Source organism: Orbicella faveolata, unplaced genomic scaffold, assembly GCF_042242905.1.
Source record: "Orbicella faveolata isolate gen_17 unplaced genomic scaffold, um_ofav_v1 contig_13, whole genome shotgun sequence".
NCBI classification, from domain to species: Eukaryota; Metazoa; Cnidaria; class Anthozoa; order Scleractinia; family Merulinidae; genus Orbicella; species Orbicella faveolata.
Window position 1 is genome coordinate 18,122,826 of NW_028301540.1, and position 24,485 is coordinate 18,147,310.

Sequence of the window (24,485 nt, forward strand, 5' to 3'; positions counted from 1 at the left end):
AGTCATCACAGAAAAATACAAATTTAATTCACGTTTCACAAAACATACAAATACAAATACATCTATTTCCACATCTACATGTAGTTTGGTGTAGTTTACGAGCTTTAATGACACTAAAATCTCCCAAAAGTGAAAATTTTTACTGCAAAAGTCGTTGATTCACAAATCACGCGTAAATAAAAGCATATTTCATGGATCACGAAAAAATCGAACACCAGTTTCCCGAGGATGGAAAAATGTAGATTCACTAATCACAGAAAAAATAAATCCTCATAATTTCACGCTTCACGTAAGGCAAAAATGCCCATTCGCACATCACAAAAAAAGTATAGGAGACCCTCTTTATATTTTCAAAAGAAATAAAAAGCATTTTTGAATTTGTCATTTATTAAGCTTTCAGGAAATGTACATGTATACTTTATGGAGGGTTATTTTCAAAGCCTCTGTACAAAAACACACTAATGTAAGATGGTGAATTGAGGTATTCTGATACCTTAAGCCGCTGGAGTTCACAATGTACATCTGTTCACAGAAGTCAAGGCCTTCTGCCCATGTGGAAAGATGAGTCCTTTGCCTATAGGCTTATGACCTTAAGGTTTTTTAAAGACCAGGCAAGACCAACATTGCAGATGTCTTGTCCAGTCTGAATAATTATTGTAGGGTTCAGCATTATGACGGAGTTCATATTGAAACAGCTGCAGAACTTCTAACAGTGTCATTGGTAGAAAGTAGAAAAGTTACACTGTTTTTTTTTAAATTTTTTTTTAAGTGACAAGGGTTTAAAGACAGTTTCCTAACAGATTCTTCAGGCAAAGTGTCAAGATTTTCGATTTTTCTAGCCTGGCCAAGGCAACGATCCTTAATATTCCCAGTCTGGCTCTCTTAAGAAAAAGCTACGCCGCAACCCTTCGAAGGAAGGAAAAAACAACGAAAGAATAAGCTCAAACATCAAATGTAGATGTAAGCTTAACTCACCTAGATCTTTATCATTGATTCCCAAGTGATTGTCCAATTCAGTACAGATCTTAGATACCAGAGAAAGTTGCTCGAGCTGCTGAAGTTCTTCCATGTTTTTAGAAGACTTTAACTACTGATCGTCAGATCGTCAGATGCCGTTTCATAAATACAAACATCAAAAGAACGTAACGTTTGCGTAGCGGTTTTTCACTTAGTTTTGCACTATACGCGCTCCAGAGCACAGGTCTGACATGACAAATGTGGACGAGTGCAGTCCGACAGACTGGTGCTGACCGTGCTAGTCACTTGTTCGTCGTGTAAACCCACACAAAACGTCCCGGATAAATACGACTGTCAAGGGTTGTCATGTGAAATCTGCGAGTGATATTTTTTGACACTTTTGCACTTATTGTCGGTGGTCAGGTTAGTAAGGTCTCAGCTGGTTTTAATCATGCCTTTTTTCATTGTTGCTGGCTTGGTCAAGCTATTTAGCCTAGGCTAGTAAGTCTAAATAAATGAGATGAACATGTTATGTTAATCCACGTGATGTGCTCGACTGCCGTATAAATTTGTTTGAAACTTTTGAAAGCGTTTACTCCACCTTTCATCTGGCCTCCCCTCTGACCACTATTCCAACTTGAAACATTACAGTTCTGTTCTTGAAACAGACAGGAACTAGAATTTCTTGCTATTCAAAGATAAGTTTATACATGGGCCAGGCGTAGTCAATCGATAAAAATCGATATCGGAAATCAATCGATATCAATCGCGATTGTCATCGATTGATATTAACAATCGAAAGCAATCAAACTCACAGAAAAATTCCTTTATTGAGTGCTCTCGATTGGCAAAAATTGTTAACAATTGATAATTCCTTTCTTCAGGAATATTGCTTGCTATCGATTGAAAAAAATATATATATACAATAACCACCCAGACTATTCAAAGATGGTTCAGCATGCTACTAGATTATGTTTTCCTTTTGGCCTACTCTGAGATCTATTCTTACGTTTTTTTCCTAATGCAAATAATTGAAATTACTAGAATACTGACTCTGTTGTTTATTTTGCTTCATCCAAATGCCAATGCTACAATTGGAGGAGGGTTTTACACTGCTACCCTGGCCTGAGCTTCTTCTGGTGTCTTAAACTAGCAAAGAAAGATGTAAAGCCCTAAATGTTTCTGTTAGTTGTTTCTGTTCTTGTTATTTTGTCAATGATTGTAGAAGATACGCAGGCTATGATAAAATGACTCTGTCAATAGAACCATTACAGACACATTTTGTCAAACATTTTATCAGTGTAACTTTTAAAAGGACAAAAATAATTTCCGATAACAATCGATAATAGTCAATACTATTCAATGAGTCAATCATTATCTGTCACTATCAGCTATCAATAACAATCGAACTCGCAACTTTTTTTCATCATTGGTTTTCTTTGATTACTACTGGCAATCGATATCATATCAATTGTTATCGATTAATATCGATAATTTATTGGTTTGTCAATTAACTACGCCTGGTATATACGCACTGAGGAAAGATAGCCAGTTATGAACACCGGGTTGAAAGCTAGCTGTGAATAACTCTTATCAAAAGGGGAGTTTCATGATTTCATGCTGGGCAAGCTTAACAAAATGGATTCCATGTTGCTGTACAGCTGTTCTGTAATATTGATGACAGATGACATCGAAATGTGGTAAGAACAAAAAAGTGGCACATTAGCAGTCAGGTGAGTGTGTCACTGATGTTTTTACAGCTGTCCAGTAGTTTCAATAAAAAAAGTTGTACGATACAAGTCATTTGATTCAAATCGAAGTTGATTTGATACAAATCTAAAGTTGATTTGGTACAAACTGAAGTTGATTTGATACAACAGCCATTTACTTGAAGTTAAGTTTTGCTAGAAAACTCCTTAAGGCATACTCTTACCTTAACGTCCCAGCAGCTTCCTAGATCAAAATTGTACGGCTCCACCACATCTATAAAATAGTCATGACCAAATATGAATGTCTGTATTAAGTAGTTCAAAAAAATTTGTTGCTATTTGTCCATGGGAAGAGTGGGTAATACAATTGTTTTGATGGTTGTCATATATGGAACTACATGCATGAAACATTTCTCATCTGTGCTAAGTGAACAAAGACAAAAACACTTTAATTGGAATTATATTTCCTTGAGTTTACTTTTGCCAACAAAACAACTTCAGTTTGTATCAAATCAACTTTGGATGTGTATCAAATCAACTTTGATTGGTGTCGAAACCACTTGAAGTGAAACAAATTAACTTTGTATCAAAACGACCTACAACCTTCTTATGACATTCTGAAATCTTCTGTGATCTATTATAAGCAATTAGATTATGAGCTCAAGATTTCTATCGTGTGATACATGTAGTTAACTCGGGCTGCCCTCATCAACTAATCACGCATAGAAATCGAGAGTGAATAATTGAATTGTTTTAGTATAAATCTACTAGTCGTTCAAAACTTTATCTAAATCCTATTGACAGACACTTCAAAAATGCAGAGAACAGCATTGGTGATAGAATGCTAGTAGATTGATACTAATACTGAACAGTCACATGCCAACATGAAATCTATCTACCTTATATGATGAAGAAACCAAAAAATTTAATGTTGTATCTGGCATTTTGGTTGTCTTGCAGACCAGATTGACCACTGCTAATTTCAAGTGCTGTTAATCATGCTAACATTACGACAATAATATATTAGTTGCGGAGCTCCAGTGGCCCAAAGGGCTTCCCAGTGAAGCCTCATACTCATATAGGAAAGAAAAGAAAATCCAGAAATTGATTTTTTCATGGTTATCATGGCTAGTGGCATTGCCCATGGGTGTATATGCATGACCGAGGCAGAGTTGCCCAAGATGGCAGCCACACTCCAGGTAATAGGATGCAGGTAATAGACATGCAGCCTTGGTTTATAACGTCCCTCTTTGATATGGGACATCCAACTTATCTCAATTGACACCTGTCAAAACAAGGTATCTGCTGACCAGCAGCACATGTCCATATTGTGGATTCAAGTTTAGAGCTCATCAAGGCCATGTGGTTTTTTTGAAGTTGACCGCTGACCAAGTGCTGGTTTTTTTATTGGATTGCGGGTTCATGTCTGGTTACCTTGTTGTGAACAGGGCTGGGTTGTTCGGAAGCCAGTTAAAGCTAACTCAGGATTAAAAGTTAACAAAAGTATAAATTTTTCTTGTAGACAAATGTTTTTCAGTGCTTTTGTTTTGTGTATTTTGAGATGGTTCAAACTCAAAACAGAAGGCCAAACAATATACAGAAAACCTCACTGCATCAACCCAGCCCAGGAGCTCTGCTTTTAGGCTTGGCTAAATCTATAGATATTAATTCTTTTTTGTTGTGTTCTCCTCAGGTTCAATGTCAGAAACTTTATCATCATTTAGCTTTGATCAAGCAAGTCAGCCAGCTGTTCAATGTTTTCTGGAGCAGGCTTGTCAGTTACTCGCACACCACCATCAAGCCCCTGTTCAAAAAAATGTATGCAGTATCCTCCACCACTTCCTTGTCCACCAGCACAGCCTTCCTTAATTCCTCTGTCAGTTTCACCTGAATGCAAAATTCCTGCTTCCCCAGTACCTCTCCCAGTTGAAGCAAATGACCTTCATTTGTCTATTCTCCCAGTTTCACTCACTGTGCAAGATGCTGCTGTACCTTCTTCCAACAGTTCAGCTTTTTTACCTCCACCACCCCCACCACCTCCCCTGCCTCCACAACTTGGAATGTCACCTTGTCATGGCCCACCTCCTCCACCTCCCCCTCTCCCTGGAATTTTTACCCCTCCACTGTCAGGCCTTGCTGCCCTAAGAAAACCTTCTGCTTCAAGAAAGAAAGCCATCACGCCAGGTATTTTGTGGCATTTTTTAGCTTGTTATGCATATATGTCAACTAAAATATGTAACTGAATGATTATATATGTCAACTGATTAAGTCTGGTTTAGAAATAATTGATATCTATGGGTATATGAAGCTGAAAATGTCTAACAGTGATTTCACTGGTCATTGAATATTTATTCCACTAGTAGCAGAGGTTAACATACCTCTTTGTGCATGTATATGTCAAACAACTTTTTTGTGCTGCAATGATGGGCACGTGTATTTAACATGCTGCAGTAATACAGGCATTATGTTGTTTAGAGTTCAACAATTAACACATTCAGTTATTGCTTGGCTTTCATTATTTCAACAAGGTGTACACAAAATATGTCATGTCAACTATTTCAGAATCATTGTCAGTAATTCTTAGTTTTTCAACGTTATTTTGCATTGCACTGACAATAAACATTTGTCACTGGCCACTACCACAGACTGCTTACTAGCTCAAAAGCTGTTGTTTTGTCAATTTACTGAGAAAAAAATTAAACAAAGCAAACAAAAACTGATGTTGGCTGACAAGAGTTTCCAGCATTTTTCAGCCCTTAATTCTTCTTTGATGAATTAAACCTACCATTCTATTTCAGTTGATGCAACAATGCTGTAATATTAGTGTCATGAAAATGGCCAAACATTGGTGACTAAGTTATGATCATTTTCTTGACATTGCAAGTTCTTATGCCAGTGGTATGACCTATTAAAAACACCCTTAATTTTAGCTTTAAATCCTTAAATCAGTGTTCAATGACAAGAAACTACAGCAACTACATGTATGTAAATTGTGTGCAATATGACAGCTTAATTTACACATGATATGTATTTATTAAGTAAAATTTCACATACACTGACGGTTTTACACACAGGCCACTCATACACAGGAATGTGTTGTTGAAACTGCTCACTGTTGACAATTTTTGAACTCCCAACTATACAGATCAGTGAAACTTTAATGTTATTGCCTGTGTCTAGATACCCAGTTGACAGCAAGTGTTTTAAAACATAGGCACGCAAGGCGTCCAAGAGTTATTTTTTTGTGAATTAAAAGCCCCTGGAGGTACTCAGTGGGGGTAACCTGAAAACACTGACCTCCGGTCTGCAGACCCCCACTACGGACCGGGTCCGTGGACTACCTATGGACTGGTCCACGGTCTACCCCTACGGACCCCCTCTACGGACAACCCCCCAAATTAGAATGAAAAAAAAGAAAGAAATATTTCAGTTATGGGTTGTCTAGTAGATCGTGTCGGTGAAATTTCAAACTTTACATTTTGGAAATGTAACATTCTTGGGGTTCAAGCTCGGGCACAAGTTGTATCATTACACATTGCCATTTCCTTTGCTGTGGCCATACTGTATATGAAAGACAGTGAAAGTCTCCAGGAAGCCTCTGGGAAGCCTTGGAATTTGTGCTTTTTCCTCTCCACCATTTTGTTCAACCCATTTTCACGTGGATTCGTGAAATCGTTCCAGGCTTCATAATTTGCTCAGCGCAATTACAGATACAAACAAGCTTGAACAACCTAAAAACACATCTTCCATAGCCAGATTGAGCCACGAATGCAATGTAACAATAATTATTATTTTCCTGCTTTTTCAGTGCCATCAGCATCTCCTTACGCTGAAAAAAGCTTATAGACTTTTTTGGGGGGGGAGGGTGTTAATTACATTTGCACAGTGTAATACTCAAAAATTCGCCAACTCGAGTAATCTATTAGACAACCCATAAGTGAAGTATTTATTTCTAATTTTTATTATATTTTTGGGGGTGGTCTGTAGAGGGGGTCCATAGGGGAAGTCCGTGGACCGGTCCATAGGTAGTCAGCGGACCGGGGATCAGTGTTTTCGGGTTACCCACTCAGTGGACTCTTAACAGTTATGATAAGGTTAATCCAACAAGTTTGTTTGGTTACAATGTAAAGCCAAAAAAAATTAGAATTTGTTTCACCTTAGGAAATGTACTATCAAGCCTACTTTTATCAAGGTTTGATTTAAACAGTCGATCAGGGGTTTTGTTCATTAGAACTACATGGAACTGTTCCCAGCAAGACAGCTAAACATTATGCAGTCTGTAATAGTCGCTAACAGTAAACAGCAGATTGGTGTTGATTCTGGATAATTTTTCTGACTCATTTTACAACAAGAACCAATTTACTGTACATGTAATTATGACATCGTCACACAATAGTTTTGATATTCCATGCAACCACTTCAAATTAATATTGATTTCAAATCCCATTTAAACAAGAAGAGATCATTGAAGGTAAACAGCGTTACCTAATAAACTTGAGACTTGAAACAACCAGACACAAGAAAAACTCTATAAATTTTATACTACGATTATCAGTTGAGTAAGGCGGGACGAAAGTTTGGTCACCAAGTTTTAACGTAAAAATCGTGTTGTTGTCACGGGCAACTTACCTCGTTTCCGTTGGTAACAATATCAACAGCCGTTGGTCGCCTGTCGCGTCGCCTACAATTTCGCGCGCTTTTCTGCCAATTGACGTCAAAGGCGGACAAGTTGCCAACGGATACGGAGCCAGTTGCTCGTGACAACAAAACGATTTTTACCTTAAAACTTGGTGACCAAACTTTCGTCCCGCCTTACTCAACTGATAATTGTAGTAAGATGCCATGAAATCTGCAGAGTTTGGGAAGTGTCCTTGTCACATTACCCTTCCCAGAGCCTGAGGCCCTTTTTGGTGACAAAACGTCAGTTACAGATTGAAAGAGTTTTGTCACTTAATGGGAGTTGTAAGTTTACCCCTTTGAACCACGCAAGGAATCTCTTTCAAAACAAAAGAACCGCTGTGTCACCCTAAAGTGTAATCTAGTTAATTTGGGGCTTAACTTGCCACCATGAAGTCATCATACCTCTTCATACCTCTTCCTCTCCTATGTTAAGTTAACTTTTTTACCCTAATTATTATTGTCAATTAAACAAGGGCATCTAATTAGCTTGCTATATTTTTGCCCTTTTCCATTTCTCCTCTTACTTGTTTACTTTATATTTATCTTTGTAATTTTAGAATGGAATAAATAAATAAATAAATAAATGATAAATAATAATAATGAAGTCATCAGGAATATTTGAGTTTCCATACCACAAACCTTTAATAAAACCTCTGCTAAAAATTCCAGTTTTTAAGAATTCCCATTAACGCAAGATATTAAAATGCCAAACATTTATATCAAGTCAAAGTTTCTGGACATGCCGCCAGATTGGCTTCTTGTTTGTTTGTTCTGATCGTGTGAACAAGAGTCACTGATTCATCTGTTTTTATTGCAACCGCTTGTGCATGAAAAACAAAAATGTCAAGTTACCATTTGAAACTAACAAATAACAAGATGTTCTAAGAGTGTTTACTCGGGCTTCAAACCACAATATAAAATTGTACTTAACAAGTAAGCTGACTGAATGCAATAGAAACAAAAGAAAGAATCAGGATATTTAAACACAAGAGTTATGCTTAGATATTAATTTACTATTCAAGTTGCCTTGTCAAGTATCCTCTTTATCCAATTGCATGTTGTTTGCCTCATCTTCAAAGTTCTGTTTACGGCAATTCTTGATTCAGAGGTGTTTGTCTGAATATCATAGTTTGTTTTTAAGTCAGTAGTCATAGTTTTTGCCACTGTTTTCATAGTTTGAACTAGTGCATGGCTCAGTTGTTATCTCGCGAGAATGAATATGAACTTTGCTTATTTGACAGGCTATCAAGCAATATAATTTGTGGACCAACAAGTTCCAAAGACAATTGTCATCAGTTGTATGTGAGATGAACATGTAAGGCGTGATTCTTTTCAAAACGTTCTGCACAAAACACAGCATATTTCTGCAAATTATGTTTTTCATGAAGAGCGAGCATATGATAACACAAGCTGTTGCACTCTCATCCCCAGTTTCCACGGTCTACACTAGGAATGCCCAGGACCATGACCCCACTTTTGGTGACCAAGAAGGGCTTGCATTTTACTTGGGCTTTCCTACAGAAGCCCGAGGAAAATATCTTGCTACATTTGCCTACAACAAAAACAAATTTCAAAACTCAGTGGTATTCTCATTCTACAATCTTGGACAAAATAAATGGAACACCTGGACCACCCCTCCGCCCCATTTCAATGATGCCAAAATGGCGCGTTTTTGCTCCTTTGTGCCTTCATCATTGCTTTGGGGGGGAAGGGCGTTAATTGTTCCTTTTTACTCTGTCCAAGATTGTCCGAGATTCATACTGGCGTGACTAGGTGTGTTATTTATAGTAATGGAGGGACTATTGTAGCAGTTGCATGCTTAAAAGATTCACTGTATATCAGAACACAAACCTTGTGGTGAAGGCATACCCAGTCGAGATCGAAAAAGTTTAAGCGTTTTACATACTTTAAACAAAAAATGCATAAATGTGTGCGACATTCAGAGTGAAATTGTCAAGTTCATGCCTTAACTTAGTCGGCTTTCTATTCTGTTTGAAGAATGCTTTTGGAATTATTGCGCAGGAAATTAAAAGTAGCGTAACGGTTCCATATTTCTGCTTATACTTGTCAAAGAAGTTCGTCGGAACATAACGATGGAGTTACTCTCTCATTATGTATGTAGTAGTTCACAGTCCGAAAGTTCCGCTAACGAACTGCAGCCAGCCAAAGTGAGAAGTGTGTACTTAATAACCTACAGCCAAGACGATCTCAGCATTTTCCGGGACCGACAGTCATTCACAGATGGCGTTTGTGAGGCGGTTTTGAATTGCGAGGGACTGAAATCAAAAGTAATTCAATGGACTTGTAGCCAGGTGTTGTAAGATAGCTTTAGATAAGGCTCAAATACTCAACGCAACGTTAAACACTGTCAACACAATGTCCGACATAAGCCAACACACATGTTTGCGAGATGTGGGGCGACCCACGAAAACATAAGGGACTCCACAGAGGGGTACCCACAAGTTAATATTACAACATCTCCCCTCTAACAGGATTCAATGAGTCTCTGGGGCTTTTTAACTTGTCGCCCGGATCTGGTTGTAATAGGTGATCGTTCTGCATTTCTTGGTCCTTCTGCTGATTCCATTGGTTCTGGTGCTGAGTCCTTTATAGAAGGTGATGATGGACATATTGGAGAGTCAGCACACTGGGGACTTGAAGGAGGATCATGCAGCCGTGGTCTCATTGGATGATCATTTGGGACTGAGATTATCTGCCTTCGATTTCTTCTATAGACACACCCTCATTCATCCTGTACTAAGTATGATCGTGGCAACACTTCTGCTTCACGCCATTCTCTATCTCTATTTGGCCAAATTCGCCCCTTGTCCCCAGCTTCAAGTGGAGGCAGATCTCTACTCTGTTTGTCGTAATTCTTCTTAGAGACAAATTGACATAGCCGCAGCGCTTTCACTGCTCTATCAGGATCCACTGCCTGCAGTAATAAGAGACGTCGATGGGTTGGTATCATTGTGCGTGTGCGCCGACTCATCAGCAGCTGTGCAGGTGACACGCCGATATCTTCAAATGGAGTGTTGCGGTACTTCAACAACCCTTCAAAAGGGTCTTTTTGGTCAGCTGCAGCCTTCTTCAAAATGCGCTTTGCTGTCTGCACTGCTCTCTCCGCTGCACCATTTGATTGGGGGTACTCTGGAGAGCTCGTTGTGTGGCAAAAACCCCAATCTTCAGCAAATTGCTTGAACTCATGACTGCTGTCAAATAGATTCCTGGTATTGCTGTATTGGGAACCATTATTGCTCACAACCTTATCTGGGACTCCAAACCTTGCAAATATTTTCTTCAGGTTGTTAATGACACAGGTGGCAGTGTTCTGACGCAGTAATTCAATTTCAAAGTATTTTGAATAGAAGTCAGTGACCAACAAGTATGTTTGGCCTCCATATTCAAACAAGTCAGTCCCGACTACCTGCCAAGGTAATCCAGGGATGTCATGTGGATGCAATGACTCTCTTTGTTGTCGGTTGCGGAAGGCATTACAAATTGAACAGGAGCTGTCTTTGTCTTTGATCTGGGCTGTCATTGAGGGCCAGAAGACGTAATCTCTGGCAAAGCTAAGGCTCTTACTTTCTCCCATATGAGCTTCATGGATTTCATCCAGCACCTCAGCCCTCAGTGGTCTTGGGACGACTATTCGGTCTGATTTAAACAGCAATCCATCCTCCACACTCAGCTCTTCCTTAAAACTCCAGTACTCTCTAGCAAGCTCATCAACCTGTTCTTTCTCAGACGGCCACCCTTTCAAGACATACTCCATCACTACTCTCGAGGTTTCGTCAATGCTGGAGGTCTCCTTAAATCTCTTCAGTGTGCTGCTTTCAAATCCGAGCTCCTCAATAAGATTGATTCCAATTACATCTTCTGGTTCACTGACTGGCTCCGTATCACTGAGAGGTGCTCTGCTAAGACAGTCTGAGATGACTTGCTGTTTTCCAGGGACATATCGCACATCAGGATCATACTTGGTAAGTTTCAGTAGCATCCTTTGTAGCCTGGGGGGAGCATCATTCAGAGACTTGCGGAAGATAGACTCTAAGGGTTTGTGATCTGTCTCTACAATTACTCTGCACCCATATACATAGGTGTGAAATTTCTGTGCGCCCCAGACGATTGCAAGCAGCTCTCTCTCAATGTTTGCATACCTTTTCTCACAGTTAGTTAGTGTTTTGGATCCAAAAACAACCGGCTTGCCGTCCTGTAGGATCACTGCACCAAGGCCTTTACTACTTGCATCTACATTTAGCACGGTTTCCTTGCTGTTGTCAAAATAAGCTAGTGCAGGTGCACTCGTGATGACTGATTTCAGATTGTCGAAGGCCTCTTGTGGCTTTTCCCAAACAAATGCTGCATCTTTTTGGGTAAGTTGCGATATGGGTTCTTGTATGTCAGCCTTGTGCTTGATGAATTTGTCCAGGTAATTCACAGTTCCTAGTATGCGAAGTACACCTTCTTTGTCTTCTGGGGGTGGCATCTCATTAATGGCTCTGATCTTCTCTGGATCTGGTTTCAAACCTTCAGATGAGAAGAGGTGTCCAACATAACTTACTTCTGGTACTCTAAGCTTCACCTTTTTAGGGTTGAACTTCAATCCTACCTCCCTGCTCTTGTCGAGTACTCTTCTCAATTTGTCATCAACTTCAAGCTGATCTTTACCATGTATCAGGAAATCATCCACTATGATTTCAACAGGAACCCCTTCAAACAGTCTGTCCATCTCCCTTTGGTAGATTTCAGGGGCTGGTGAGATACCAAAAGGGAGTCTTGTAAATCGGTATCGCCCCCACGGTGTGTTAAAAGTCAAGAGCTTGGAACTCTCATCTACAGGGAGTTGCCAGTATCCACTGCATGCATCAATTGATGTGAAACTCTTTGCACCTGAAAGTCGGTTTGCAACTTCTTCTACGGTAACCATTGGATAATGGGGTCTTTTCAGGGCCTTGTTAAGATCTCTTGGGTCAATACAAATTCTGACATCATCCTTTGACAGTGGAGTGTCCTTTTATCCTTCACCTTTCTTTTGTCAATAACTAGCATTGATGAAACCCACGACGTAGGCTCATCCTCTTTCACAATAATACCATCTTCTTCCATCTCTTTGAGTTTCTCTCGTGCTGGCTCCAGCATAGCAACTGGAATTTTCCTTGGAGGGTGAACAACTGGGGGTACTGAAGCATCAACTTCCAGATGTACTTTGTTTGGAAGTGTGCCGGGTTTGTCACTGAAACAATCTGGGTACTCCCTCAATATTGGGTCCTTCTGGAAGATGGTCTGGTCTCCACATGCTCTTGGCGTATCCGGCATGGCTGGATTAGGTACTGGTGTATCTATCAGTTGGAGATTCATAAACTGAAGGACTTCTAAATCCAAGCAGGCATCACATCCCAATAAGGGTGTAAAGTTCCTGTCAACAACAAGGTACAACAGGTTCATTTGACGATTCTTGTATTGAGTTTGAAGGCGTACACAGCCTCTTGGATGAATGGGCTTAGTTGCAAGCCAGCCTTTCAAGGGTTGCTGAATCTTTTGGAGAGGTTTTTTGGAGATTTTCTTATACAGATGAAAGGGTATGACGGTAGCCTCTGCATCTGTGTCTGCTTTTACTTCAACATTCTGCCCTTCAATCTTAAGAGTGATAAGGCTCTTTGTTGATTTCCTGGAATCGGAAACACTGTCCAGTTCAATAGATCCAAAATAGGTATGTACCTCCTTATTCATATTCTGAGTGTCTAGGTCTGGTGGACTTTCTTGTAGCACTAAATCAACTTTCGAACCTTCTTTTACATTCCCTGGGCACACTTGGGCAAAATGACCTTCTTTCTTACACTTTAAGCACTGTTTTCCAAATGCAGGACAACGAGATGGTCAAGTAAATGGGTGCTTGTAACCACAAAACTTACAAGAACGAGCAGCTGTCTTGTCAGCTTCTTTTGACTTTCTAACAGGCTGAATTCCTAATGAATGCTCAGTTCCAGCACTCGCTTGAATGTTGAACTTGAACTTTTGTAATTCTGAGGCTTCAAAGGTACGACAATAATCGTGAGCCTTCTGTAGGGTTAGATCAGGTTTCTTTAGCAGTTCCCCTCTCAGCTCATCAGATAATACACCTCCCACAATTCGATCTCTTATTAGCGAATCTCGCAGTTCACCAAATTCACATGTTAGCAACAACCGTTTCAGTTCGCTGACAAAGTTATCGACTCGCTCTCCCTCTTTCTGGTTACACTTATTAAACACTAACCTCTCATAAATGACATTCCTTGCTCCCTCACAGAGTGCCTTAAATTTGCTGCAAACATCCGCATAACATTCTTTGTCTTCTCCAGCATTGTAAACAAAATGACTATATTCTTCAATCGCTTCGGGTCCAGCACAGTGAAGTAACATGTTTACCTTCAATTTGTCCGGTTTGTCATCTTTGCTTTTCGCCACAAGATAAATTTCAAACTGCATTAAAAACTTTCTCCAGTTGTCCGCTGCGTTTGCATCGAGCACCAAAGGACCAGGAGTTCTCGTATCTCGTTCAGCCATCGCGGTTTGTAACTCAGCCAAACCCTGATAAACTCCTTGCAATCTCTAAAAGGTTTTTACTTCTGACACCATGTTGTAAGATAGCTTTAGATAAGGCTCAAATACTCAACGCAACGTTAAACGCTGTCAACACAATGTCCAACATAAGCCAACTCACATGTTCATGAGATGTGGGGTGGCCCACGAAAACGTAAGGGACTCCACAGAGGGGTACCCACAAGTTAATATTACAACACCAGGAAAACCTTAAAAAGCAAGGGAAGCATTATCACATGGTCATTGAACTAAACAAGATTAAGAGGTGGCTGCCGATATGGCAATATTTAAAGAACAAGTGGAATGTTTATGTTCACTTTTTTAACTGGCACACCAACTACTATTCGGCATGGTTGTACACCACCAAAGAAGATGAAGATTTCATCCAGTCTGCTGGCCATCCAGATTTAGGCAACTCAGGTCCACCTAGAACAATGGCCGCAAGTCAAGTGCGGGCAAAGCGACAACAACCAACCGCAGATTTTTACAATTCAGCATCAGATACCACAAGTGGCAGAGAAAGCGAAGGAAGTAATTATAAAGAAAGAAATCAAGAAGATGACCGCTTTCGGACGATGGGGAGAAACGTCAGTAACACATCGGTAAAGCAAAAGCGATCAAGATGCTTAAGTTGCTATGAAGTGTCAAACATAATACTTCAAAAGAAAATCCAAAACCGAACTGAACTACTTGCACTCGCGAGCGCCCAAAAGGCTGAGGGAAAGACCGATCTAGCAGAGTTCGTGATGAACAGAGGAAACAGAGTTGTAGAGGAATGCATTTCAATGGCATGGGGGATGGAGAAGGCAAGTGAGGTGCTACAAAGAAGTAAGCTAACAAGACTTCTGATCTTGGAAAAATGTCTGCAAGACCCTTGCACTGCTGTGTGTTGTGGCCGGTGGACGGAATGCGCTCAACAGCTATGTGGAACCACATGCCAATTGAAGTTTTAACCAAGGCTTTGAAAAGTCTCCTAGAACAGGGGTGGGGAAAATTTTGCAACATTTTAATCAAGGGCCTTCCCAATACAGGCAAGACATTTTTACCTAATCCGTTAAACATTGTTTACAAAAAATGCTTGAGCAATTTGGTCTAGCATAAGATATGTTCTACTTTTAAGGGCTCTAATTGTAGCTTTTGTTTCCTCGGGTATTCTTTTTCTCCCTGACATGTTCTAAGATATTTCTCGGTGATGACAATGCTCTTTCTCACCTCCTCTGCTATTTCCAAAAGTCGCATAACAATTTACCATTATATGTTCTCCTTGTTGCCGAAAATATCCCTCATATAATGCCTTAACTTAGAGTACACACCGTAAACAGATGACGCGCGTGACTGCGTCAGAGAGCTGTGTTCACTCACAATAAACGAGTTGACTGATGGCTTTCTAATTACCCACTGTCACTGTTTCGTGATGTTCACAGCCTGAATACAATCTTGGACAAAATAAATGGAACACCTGAACCATCCCTCCCCCCCCCCCCCCCCCCATTTCAATGATGCCAAAATGGCGCATTTTTGCTCCTTCGTGCCTTCATCATTGCTTTGGGGGGGAAGGGGGTTAACTGTTCCTTTTTATTCTGTCCAAGATTGTAGGCTCGATTTTCAGCCGCTGTTTGGGAAACAAGCCCTTCTCCCCCCCCCCCCCCCCTCCCCCTGTTTCTGTTTGTACAAAAACAAAGATGACAGCTCTAAAATCTTCACACACATGATTCACCTTCATAAGCAGTAATTTGATTGGTTGTTTATAGTAGCCCCAATCTGATTGGCGTCACATAATACATCTCTCACTAACCCACCCATTCGCTCATCCGCTCATAACATAACCCAGACCCATTGTCTAAACTAGTGAGACAATCTCAGATAGTGCAGAGTGTAATTTTGTACATTTTGAACAACTGCTTAACATTGGTCATGGAAATCTCAGAAAGGTCATGGAAAAGGTCATTGAAAGCTGTGGAATTTTAAAAGCTTCAAAGAGTACAAACCCTGTTATTACATCTCTCCTGTGTGTCTTATGGGTTCACGAACAATTTCTATTCACACGGAATGGCTTCAAAACAAAAGGAGTCCTTAGCACGTGTTAATACACAATTTAATGTAAAAGAAAGTTTTAAACTTTTACTTACTATAAAAGTTAAGAACACTTGGTGATAAATCACGAAACATTTTGGCAACAAAAAATTTTAGAAACTTTTTAAAACTTTAAATTTTAGCGGGCCATACATTAGAGTACGGCCTGCTAAATTAGGAAATCAAAGTGCACGTAGTAACTGAGAAATGTAATAAGTGTTGTGATCTATGTTATTTGATACTGACATGTTACAGCATGGTATCACGTATTAGACACGTATTAGACTCATTATATTCTCAGTCTGTGTTTTGTACCTAGTCTGCAGTCTGCATTTTGTACCTAGTCTGCATTTTGTTCCTGGTCTGCAGTCTGCAGACTGCATTTTGTACTGATTGGAGAGAGAACGTACTGCTGGTGTCATACAAGTTGTCAGGAAACACTATCCCAGCTACATATACTTCTTTTGTTTTCTCCCTCCTTCACAAATTTGTGACATCCCTGAACTAGCTATTGCAAGGGGCTATGAGTATTTCAAACAGTGGATTGTTATCAGTTGATTTGTCTGTTGATCATTTTAAACATTGTTTTTGGCACAGCATCCCCAATGAAACCACTGTTTTGGAAGCGTATACAGCTAAATCAAGTGTCAGACTGTAACCCAGAATTAAAAGCAAGTGAAACAGTGTGGGCAACACTTGAAGAACCAGTTATCAATGTTGATCACTTTGCTGAAATGTTTGCGAAAGTGGGGAGAAAGACAGAAGGAAAGCTTCTCTCTTCCAGATGCATGCACAGAACAAAACAGGAGGTTGTTCATTTGCTGGATAACAAGAGATCACAGACTGTGGGAATCTTCCTCAGCAGTCTTCATGTCAACATGGATGAAATAGAAGATTCACTGTATAATGTGAACACCTCTATTTTGGATCAAGAAAACTTGCAATCTCTCTACGAAATTGTGAGTATGTTAATGAAGATTATGATTGTATAACCTACTAATAATAATTGTAAACCTAGACCAATTATTGTAAAACAGTCATGTAACTTGACAAAAATGGGAAAATTAAAACATTTTTGGTGAGGGCTTGCTTCTCGAAATGTTGCAGATAAGGATTTCAAAGCTGTTTTAAAAGATGGGTTTTTTAAGTTTTGCTGCAAACAGCCTACAGGTATATCACTGCTAAATGTGAAAGCAGCACTAGTACTACATGTACATGTATATAATTATTGTCAACTTCTCAGCTGCCAGACAAGCACAATTAATAAACAAGAACACCTAGGACTTAAAAACCTCAATTATCTTGAGGAAAAACACTTTCTTGACCTCTTGAAAAAAAGACCATCTGAAAGAAATGAATTTAATATCCAATGGTATTAAGATCAGTTGAACAATGACTTCACAATGGAATATGTTCTCTTGTAATTAAGTTTCATGCAAAGCAGCATTAACTACATGTACTTTGAGAAAAACAGACACTGAGAGTTTTTTACTGCAAAACTTGTCGACATGTTGGACGTGGTTGTTGTTGCCATGTAAGTTTTTCAAGGGATAACGAAGTAACAACAGCTGGCATGCCTGTTCCAATGTCTGATTACTGAGGTTGTATGGAAGAACTGTATAATTATGGTGTATTGCATACAATGTAGTTGAACACTGTCTCAAGGCTTTTTCAAGCCTCTCTGTCTCAAACCACACCTCGATTCCCTTAGATATACACACCTTTTGGCTTAAAGTGACTATGGGATACCTTATAACTTATTACTCTGCTGGCCACCCAACTATTATAGATTTTTTTCCAACAAGAAGTTCATCTATTTTCTCTAACATGAGCCCACTTCATATGCCAGGGCACGAGTTAATAAGTTATATTTTCCGTGACCTGAGTGACATGCTTGCAAAGTTAACCTTCCTTACACTGTTGCTTAATTTGAACTTGACAAGAGAACTTTAATTTTAGTGTGAGACAATTTAGAGTATAATTTTTGAATGAGTGTAAGGTTTCCTCAGTTTGAACTCAAGGCACTAAACATCATTCAGTTACATTTTAATTGTATGCTTTAGTCTTTACATCTATAAAGAGTGTGTCTATTTTGTTTATATGTCTGTGAGCCTGCTAATTTTAGGCACCTGGATAATACACAGTTTACACAATGTACGCATGTCCCATTGGTGTCTGTAATAACCTGAATACACTCTTTCCCAAACCCACTGTCTTATACAGGGGGTGTCTTAAACATCTTGTACAGCAATATACTTTATTATTTAAGGTGTAAACTACAGATAAAGCCAATAAGAATGATAATTTTGTTGTTGTTGTTGTCAGTTTTGAGTTTTGTAACAGATTAAAAAAATTAATGCAATTCAAGCTAATTGAATATTTCAAATTCCCATGGCTGTGTTGAACAAGATTTCATTTTCCTCAAGAGTCATTTCCTCAAGTCATTATTTTCTTTTTATGTAGAGGCCCACAGAAGAAGAACTTCAAAAGATTGTTTCTTTCAGTCAGAAAAATTCTGATGCAGTACTTGACAGACCAGAGCAATTCCTGATGGATTTATCAAGAATCAGCTGCTATGAGGAACGGCTGTGCTGTATGATGTTAAAAACAACAGTTACTGACAGCCTGTCAGAGATTGGACAGAAGCTCACCAACTTTAGATTGGTTTGTGAGGTATCTACATGTGTACAGTACATGTATTATTTTGTTTAAGAGTAATGCTCACTCATCAACGAATTATTCACAAACTGAACACTACCAAGGGGGATTTGCAACAATGATAGCTTACTTATATTAGCATGGAGTGTGGGGAGTTTCTTTCTACAGTTTCTTTTTCCTTTAATTTCTCCCCCCCCCCCCCCCCCCCACCACCAGTTCCCCCTTTTCCACTAGTGTTTAGCCCACCTTAGGTGTAGCATTTCCACTCTAACGTTCTGGATACGAGCTTGAGTTGTGTGTGGTGATTCAGAGAAGAGTGCTGATCGATCCAGTTACATGTATCTATAAATACTGTCTGAGGGAGCTTTGCCAGCATCATCATCAAGTGTAATTAAGGTGGCAATTCAATGATTTTCAAGCTTGGGTCATCTTATATCCTACATCAAACTTTGGTTGGTCATCACTGAGACTCGTATACATAAAGCAGTCTGTAGGCAGCAGAGAGCTTTGGCCACAGTAATTAAGGCTTAGGGACATTGCTACATAGTGGAGTGATATTTGGCTTGCACTTTACTGTTAAGCTTAAGACTAAACTTAATTGTGAGGGAGAACATTTCCAGCTCTCCCAAATTCTGCTCCATCTAGGGTTTTCGGGCTGGGGAATACTGCAACAAGACAAACTTAGCCATGTGCATTTACATTTATTGCAAACTTTTATGATGTGAGTAGACCGTGTTCTTTTGATGAGTTGGTTGCAAGTAGCGATCAGAGCTCGGCATTTGTTTCTGTGATTTGTCAGCACAGAGTAATTTGATCGCATGGGCTTCCTGATGTTAATTGAGGTAAAAGCATAATGCAATCTTGTAGTTTTTACTAAGCCAGAATTCCATGAAAGTAAAGGGGTCGTTGATGTGAAACATTCTGTTTTAGTTCATCAGTCAAAGTGTATCAAACCTATCGGTGACATGTGAAATTTTTCTGGGCATGTCTTTATTGATCCAGTCAGACAGACTATCTGACTAGATGTGCTTGACAAGATATCAAGTAAAGGCAAATGTAAACCAAAATATAGAGCTGATTTATGGCTTCTGGTTTCCCTCCTCATGTTGCAAGAGTGCCCATTCTAGTGTAAAGTAAAGTTATATATATTGAGATATATTGAGATATATTCATGGTTGTTTATTGTTGGATCATAATGGTAAAGTTATTGTAGGACCTTCTTAATATCTCAGTGACTCTATCTATAATTATTTTATAGATGCTCAAGTCAAGTAAGGAAGTCACCAATGTTCTGGGTCTGGTACTTGCCTTTGGAAATTATATGAATGGTGGCAATATTGCTCGAGGACAAGCAGATGGTTTTGAGTTGGATATCCTTCCTAAACTTAAGGATGTGAAATGCAAAGACAATTCCACTAACCTGCTACATTATCTTGTAAACATTTATATTAGAAAGTTTGATAAGGTAAGACCATATCAATCTGAAGTGTTAGTGAACTGTTTGTCATGGTTAGAAAAGTCCATCTCTTTATTAGGCAATCCTAACACAGCACTGCATTTGGAAATAATAAAAAATTGAATCCAAAAATGGAATATGGAACATTAGGGATCACGCATAGAGCCTGGGCCCCTGGGTATTGCGACTATTTTGTATTAGGCATCGTGCATCATCATCATTTCACCTCTTAAATCATTGATGATAGCTATTGAACCGCTGGGTTATTCAAATTACAAAGAAGGCTCAAGCGAGTTCTGAATACTGAAGTCGTAATGAAGTCAGTGTTGAATTGCATTTACTCGCTAAGTGATTTGTTTTGGTGGCATCATTTCTGGATTTGTTCAAACATTGGGCAGTGATGTTATTTAATTTACAGATGCAATGGACTAGTGCACTTGACCAAACAAAATGTTCATGCCATTTTGGACTCTAGTACTAAGAAATACTCACACTGATCTCTGTGCCACCCACACACTATTATTGAATAATAATCTTGTCAAATTACAACTTTACAAACTTTGTACAACACGTGTTGTGTGTAAATGAATAAAGGACACATGGCTCGAATCCCCCGGGAATAGACCACATGACCAGTGGATTGGAATGAACTCAGTTCAGTGGCCTCTGCACCCTTCCGTGATTCATTTTCTGAGCCACTTGTTCTTGACTAATTTAACAATCTTCCCGAATTAATTTTAAATTATCAATAGAATTGTAGCATTACATTGTTTCTTCTAACATGCTGCTGGACTGATGAAAGTATAACTGACTAAATACAAATTGACTGCTTTGCATATTTTAAGATCACGGTTGCTCAGTTGCAAGACTTGTTACGGTACTTATAAGTTGATGTAGTCAGCTGGGTATAAGGTGAGGGGGATTGTCATTTTATCCCTTTTTCTAGAATGCTGGAACTGTAAATTCCAAGTTTCCGCTGCCAGAACCATCTGACCTCAAAGCAGCATCCCAAGTGACCTTTGAAGACACAGAGGCAGAGATCAACACCCTGAGAAAGCAACTAGATACATGTGATAGAAAGCTCTCAAACGTATTAAAAGAAAGCGAGGAAAAGCTGCACCAGCCATTCAGTGATGTGATGAGTTCCTTTCTGGCGAAGAGTCAAGATGAGATAACAGCACTGGATCAAGCACTAACAGAATGTAAGAAAAGGTGAGATGTTTTACTGTGGGAACTGTAACTTACCATTTAAATTGTTATTATTGAATTATATTTGAAATTTAAGTCCAGGAGGAGATAGGTTTCAAATATACGTTATTTTGAGAGTTAGATTTTTTGCCTACCATCATTTTGGAACATATATGTCACATGGTTGTCACTTCTATCAGAAACAATAGCACGGTTGTTGTACAACTGCTTAAAGGTTGATCACATGACGTCACAAAATCTCGTTAGAGGACGTGTAGGAATCAATTTAGTTCCTGGTTTTGTGTTTAAGGGTACAGTTTTTGCGTCATTAGCTTCTTTTGTTTAGTAGAATGTTTTGTGATATATTTATTTGCATATTCCGTTTAGATCGTTTTCACGTGACATCATAGAGTTCTAAAATCGAAAACCAAAGTTTTTATCCTCATCAGGCATTAGAGGTGCTAGATTTATCTCCTACAACATCACATTTTCTTGACTTCGTCAACTGAATGGTTTTCCGATTTACTTTTTTATCGCGACAGTGAAAATGGTCTATATTCGGATTTACTTCGTCAATACGATTTTTGACCTGCTTTTGTAACGCAAGTTTCTTGACCTGCTCTTTTTCACTTTGTTCCACTAAGCTAGTTTGGTGGAACAATAACAAACCAGCTAATCAGACCGGCGCTATATTACCGTCTATTTTTTTCTAGTTTTGGACTGGGTACTCCACCAAATGATCTTACAGTGTTATTCCTTACTTTTCTCAAAGTTAATAGAATTAACTCACATGTAAAAGATTAGTTTTCTTTTTTTTTTGAAAATGTCATTTGTGCCTGCTAAATCGACTCTTAACAAGGTTTGCGCTTTTGATGTTTATGGTGTCTTTCCAGTCCGTGTTTGTCAGATATTTTCTGAACATTTTCACACGAATCAGATCAGCCCTTGGTCTTTTTATGTACGAGCATCGCTGAATTCGGACCCTCCCGTCAAGACCGCAGGCTTTACCTTACCGTAAAAACTTTGCTGAGTCAGTCAATATTGAAACCTACTGTTGTGAAGTTGTCAGTTATACTTACTGTGGCCTGTGGTGTTCATCGTCAATTCACTTCACAGGTACTCAAGTCTATGGAGATACTTCAGTGTTAAACCCTCAGCTACATGCAGTCCACCACAAGAATTCTTTGAGCATTGGACCCACTTTAGTTCTGACTTCTTGCTATTCTGGAGGAAGGAACAACAAGTTATTGCCAAAGACATTTACGAAGAGACAAAGAGAAAAGTTTATAAAGAAAAAGTGGAGGGATTGGCCGTGAAACCTGCAACTGCGACCGGTTTAAAGCTAAAGTTAGCCTCTTCTAAAAAGTCAAATGCTAACTGATCCCACTAAAATGGGGTTTCTATTCATCTGATTGAGAATTATAGGAAGAGTTTCACGGTTCGGCGTATGTCCAAGCTTTCGCGCACTCAATTTCAACTTTTGGCACTGTTTAAGATTAAGCCTAACTCTAGTATTGCACCATTTGATGATGTCTGCTAAATTGCAGATCAACAGCTCTATAAATACTCAAGCTGCACAAATTATTTGTTTAATTACAGAGCATGTATGGGAACGCTATTACAGAGAATGTATGGGCACATTGCACATATTTGCGAATTTCTCGGCTATTATTTAACCTAACCAAACCAAACCAAAAATGGCAGTTTCTATACCAGGTGTATAAGAATTCATTTCCACCAAATATCAGAAGAAAAGGTCTAATATTCGAGCTATACGAATTATTTAATTTTATATATTTTATGTCTTGTTTGTGTATTCATTTATTTATTTTTTATTCATTCATTTATTTATTTATCTATTTATTTATTTGTTTATTTGTTTATTTATTTATTTATTTATTTATAGGATTCCTCTACTTCAAGTTGAATTACAACAGTTTGTAACAATTACAGTAGGAGGAAATGGAGAATAATAGCAAGATATGGTTACACTAATTATTATAAGCTCTTGAATTAAATTACATTTATTTTAGGATGAAATTTGACGGATCTATAATGTAATCATACAATAGTTGGCAAGTATGTAATTTAACAATGTCAGGAAGCTGAATGGGGCCAAGGTTTATTATGGGTAGTAATATTATCGCGAAGCGGCACGTTGTTGACGATTCAAACAACGTAGTTTTGTAATCTCACCAATTGTAGCTCTAATTGTAATAATGGAGCTTCTTATTACCCCACAGTACGCAAGAATAGCAAATGATATACACCTGCTTGCATAATAAATACTTGTCAGAGATCTCATGTACACTCCTGCTAATCTCACTTTTAATGTAATCATCATGATCATGTCTATTATATATGAGACCTAATTAACACTGAAAGACTGTTCTCAGTAGATAGTGACCTGCTAATTTAAAGATGGGGATATAGATTGTAATTAATTATTTGTCGTGATTGAAAGCCAACAATTTATTTATTTTATTTATTTTTTCTATGACTAGGTTGAAAATAATACTTGACTTTTACGGTTATATAGATTACCTTGCATTAAAAGCGAAAAAACGAAAGAAAAACAACAAGTAGAACAAGGCGTGGGGAGCGAATCAAACCACACAATTTATTTGTCAGGGGTAAATATCCATTTCTTTCAAATAATCCTTATTTATTTTCCTTTCAGTTTCATATTAAATAGCCATTTTGTTCTAATAACCTTGACTTTTAGGGTGCTGATTTGCTTCTGCAACCCCACAAAAACCGCTTTCCAACAATAAAAACGTAATAAATTTAGAAAATTAATTGAAGGGCGTTGCTTAGACATTATACCAAATAAGACGTTTTGCGAGGAAAAAAAACTTAACTGTTGATTTGGTAAAAAGCACCAGTAAGATTCAAAATCGTTCCAAAATACTGATGGTTAACCAGTCTTAAATGTCTTACTGCGCCTTTCAATAACATGCGGACTCTAAAATTCAAAGCTCAACCGACAAATGCATTTTTCGCTACTGTGAATCAAATGTTCGGTGGCTCCACCCAGCTTCCGAGTACTGTTGAGCGCGCGGTAATCAAATCAAATCGTTGAGCACAGCACAGACAACATAGTCAGAAGCTGCGGGGAGCCGCCGAACATTTGATTGACAGTAGCGAAAAACGAGTCTGGGTTTTTGTCGAGGGTCGAGGGT

General features: G+C 38.8%; 4 protein-coding genes across 5 annotated transcripts in view; 2 read left to right on the forward strand and 2 right to left on the reverse strand.

Annotated features, from left to right (window-relative positions):
* Positions 1–1,229, reverse strand: part of LOC110058850 (ATP-dependent RNA helicase DHX8-like) — a 43,230-nt gene extending 42,001 nt beyond the window's left edge. The window contains exon 1 of the mRNA XM_020765513.2: positions 976–1,229. Coding sequence (XP_020621172.2) covers positions 976–1,069 — 94 coding nt within the window. The 5' untranslated portion in view covers positions 1,070–1,229. The remainder of the gene's footprint in view (positions 1–975) is intronic.
* Positions 1,230–1,279: 50 nt separating this feature from the next.
* On the forward strand, positions 1,280–24,102 carry LOC110058851 (formin-2-like). Of its 2 annotated transcripts, XM_020765514.2 has the most exons (8): positions 1,280–1,380; positions 4,360–4,850; positions 16,599–16,960; positions 18,465–18,674; positions 19,918–20,124; positions 21,062–21,327; positions 22,420–22,650; positions 23,210–24,102. In XM_020765514.2, the coding sequence occupies exons 2-8, from the start codon at positions 4,421–4,423 to the stop codon at positions 23,274–23,276; spliced, it is 1,773 nt and encodes a 590-aa protein (XP_020621173.1). In that variant the 5' UTR covers positions 1,280–1,380; positions 4,360–4,420; the 3' UTR covers positions 23,277–24,102. The 2 variants fall into 2 exon arrangements, with proteins under 2 accessions (XP_020621173.1, XP_089141055.1); XM_089284929.1 differs by having other exon boundaries at positions 22,420–24,102.
* LOC149115428 (uncharacterized) lies at positions 13,222–13,892 on the reverse strand. Its single transcript, XM_089284930.1, has one exon. The coding sequence runs from the start codon at positions 13,890–13,892 to the stop codon at positions 13,227–13,229; it is 666 nt and encodes a 221-aa protein (XP_089141056.1). The 3' UTR covers positions 13,222–13,226.
* LOC110058852 (uncharacterized) lies at positions 13,853–15,406 on the forward strand. The gene has a single exon (XM_020765515.2). The coding sequence runs from the start codon at positions 14,165–14,167 to the stop codon at positions 14,879–14,881; it is 717 nt and encodes a 238-aa protein (XP_020621174.2). The 5' UTR covers positions 13,853–14,164; the 3' UTR covers positions 14,882–15,406.
* Positions 24,103–24,485: the final 383 nt, after the last annotated feature.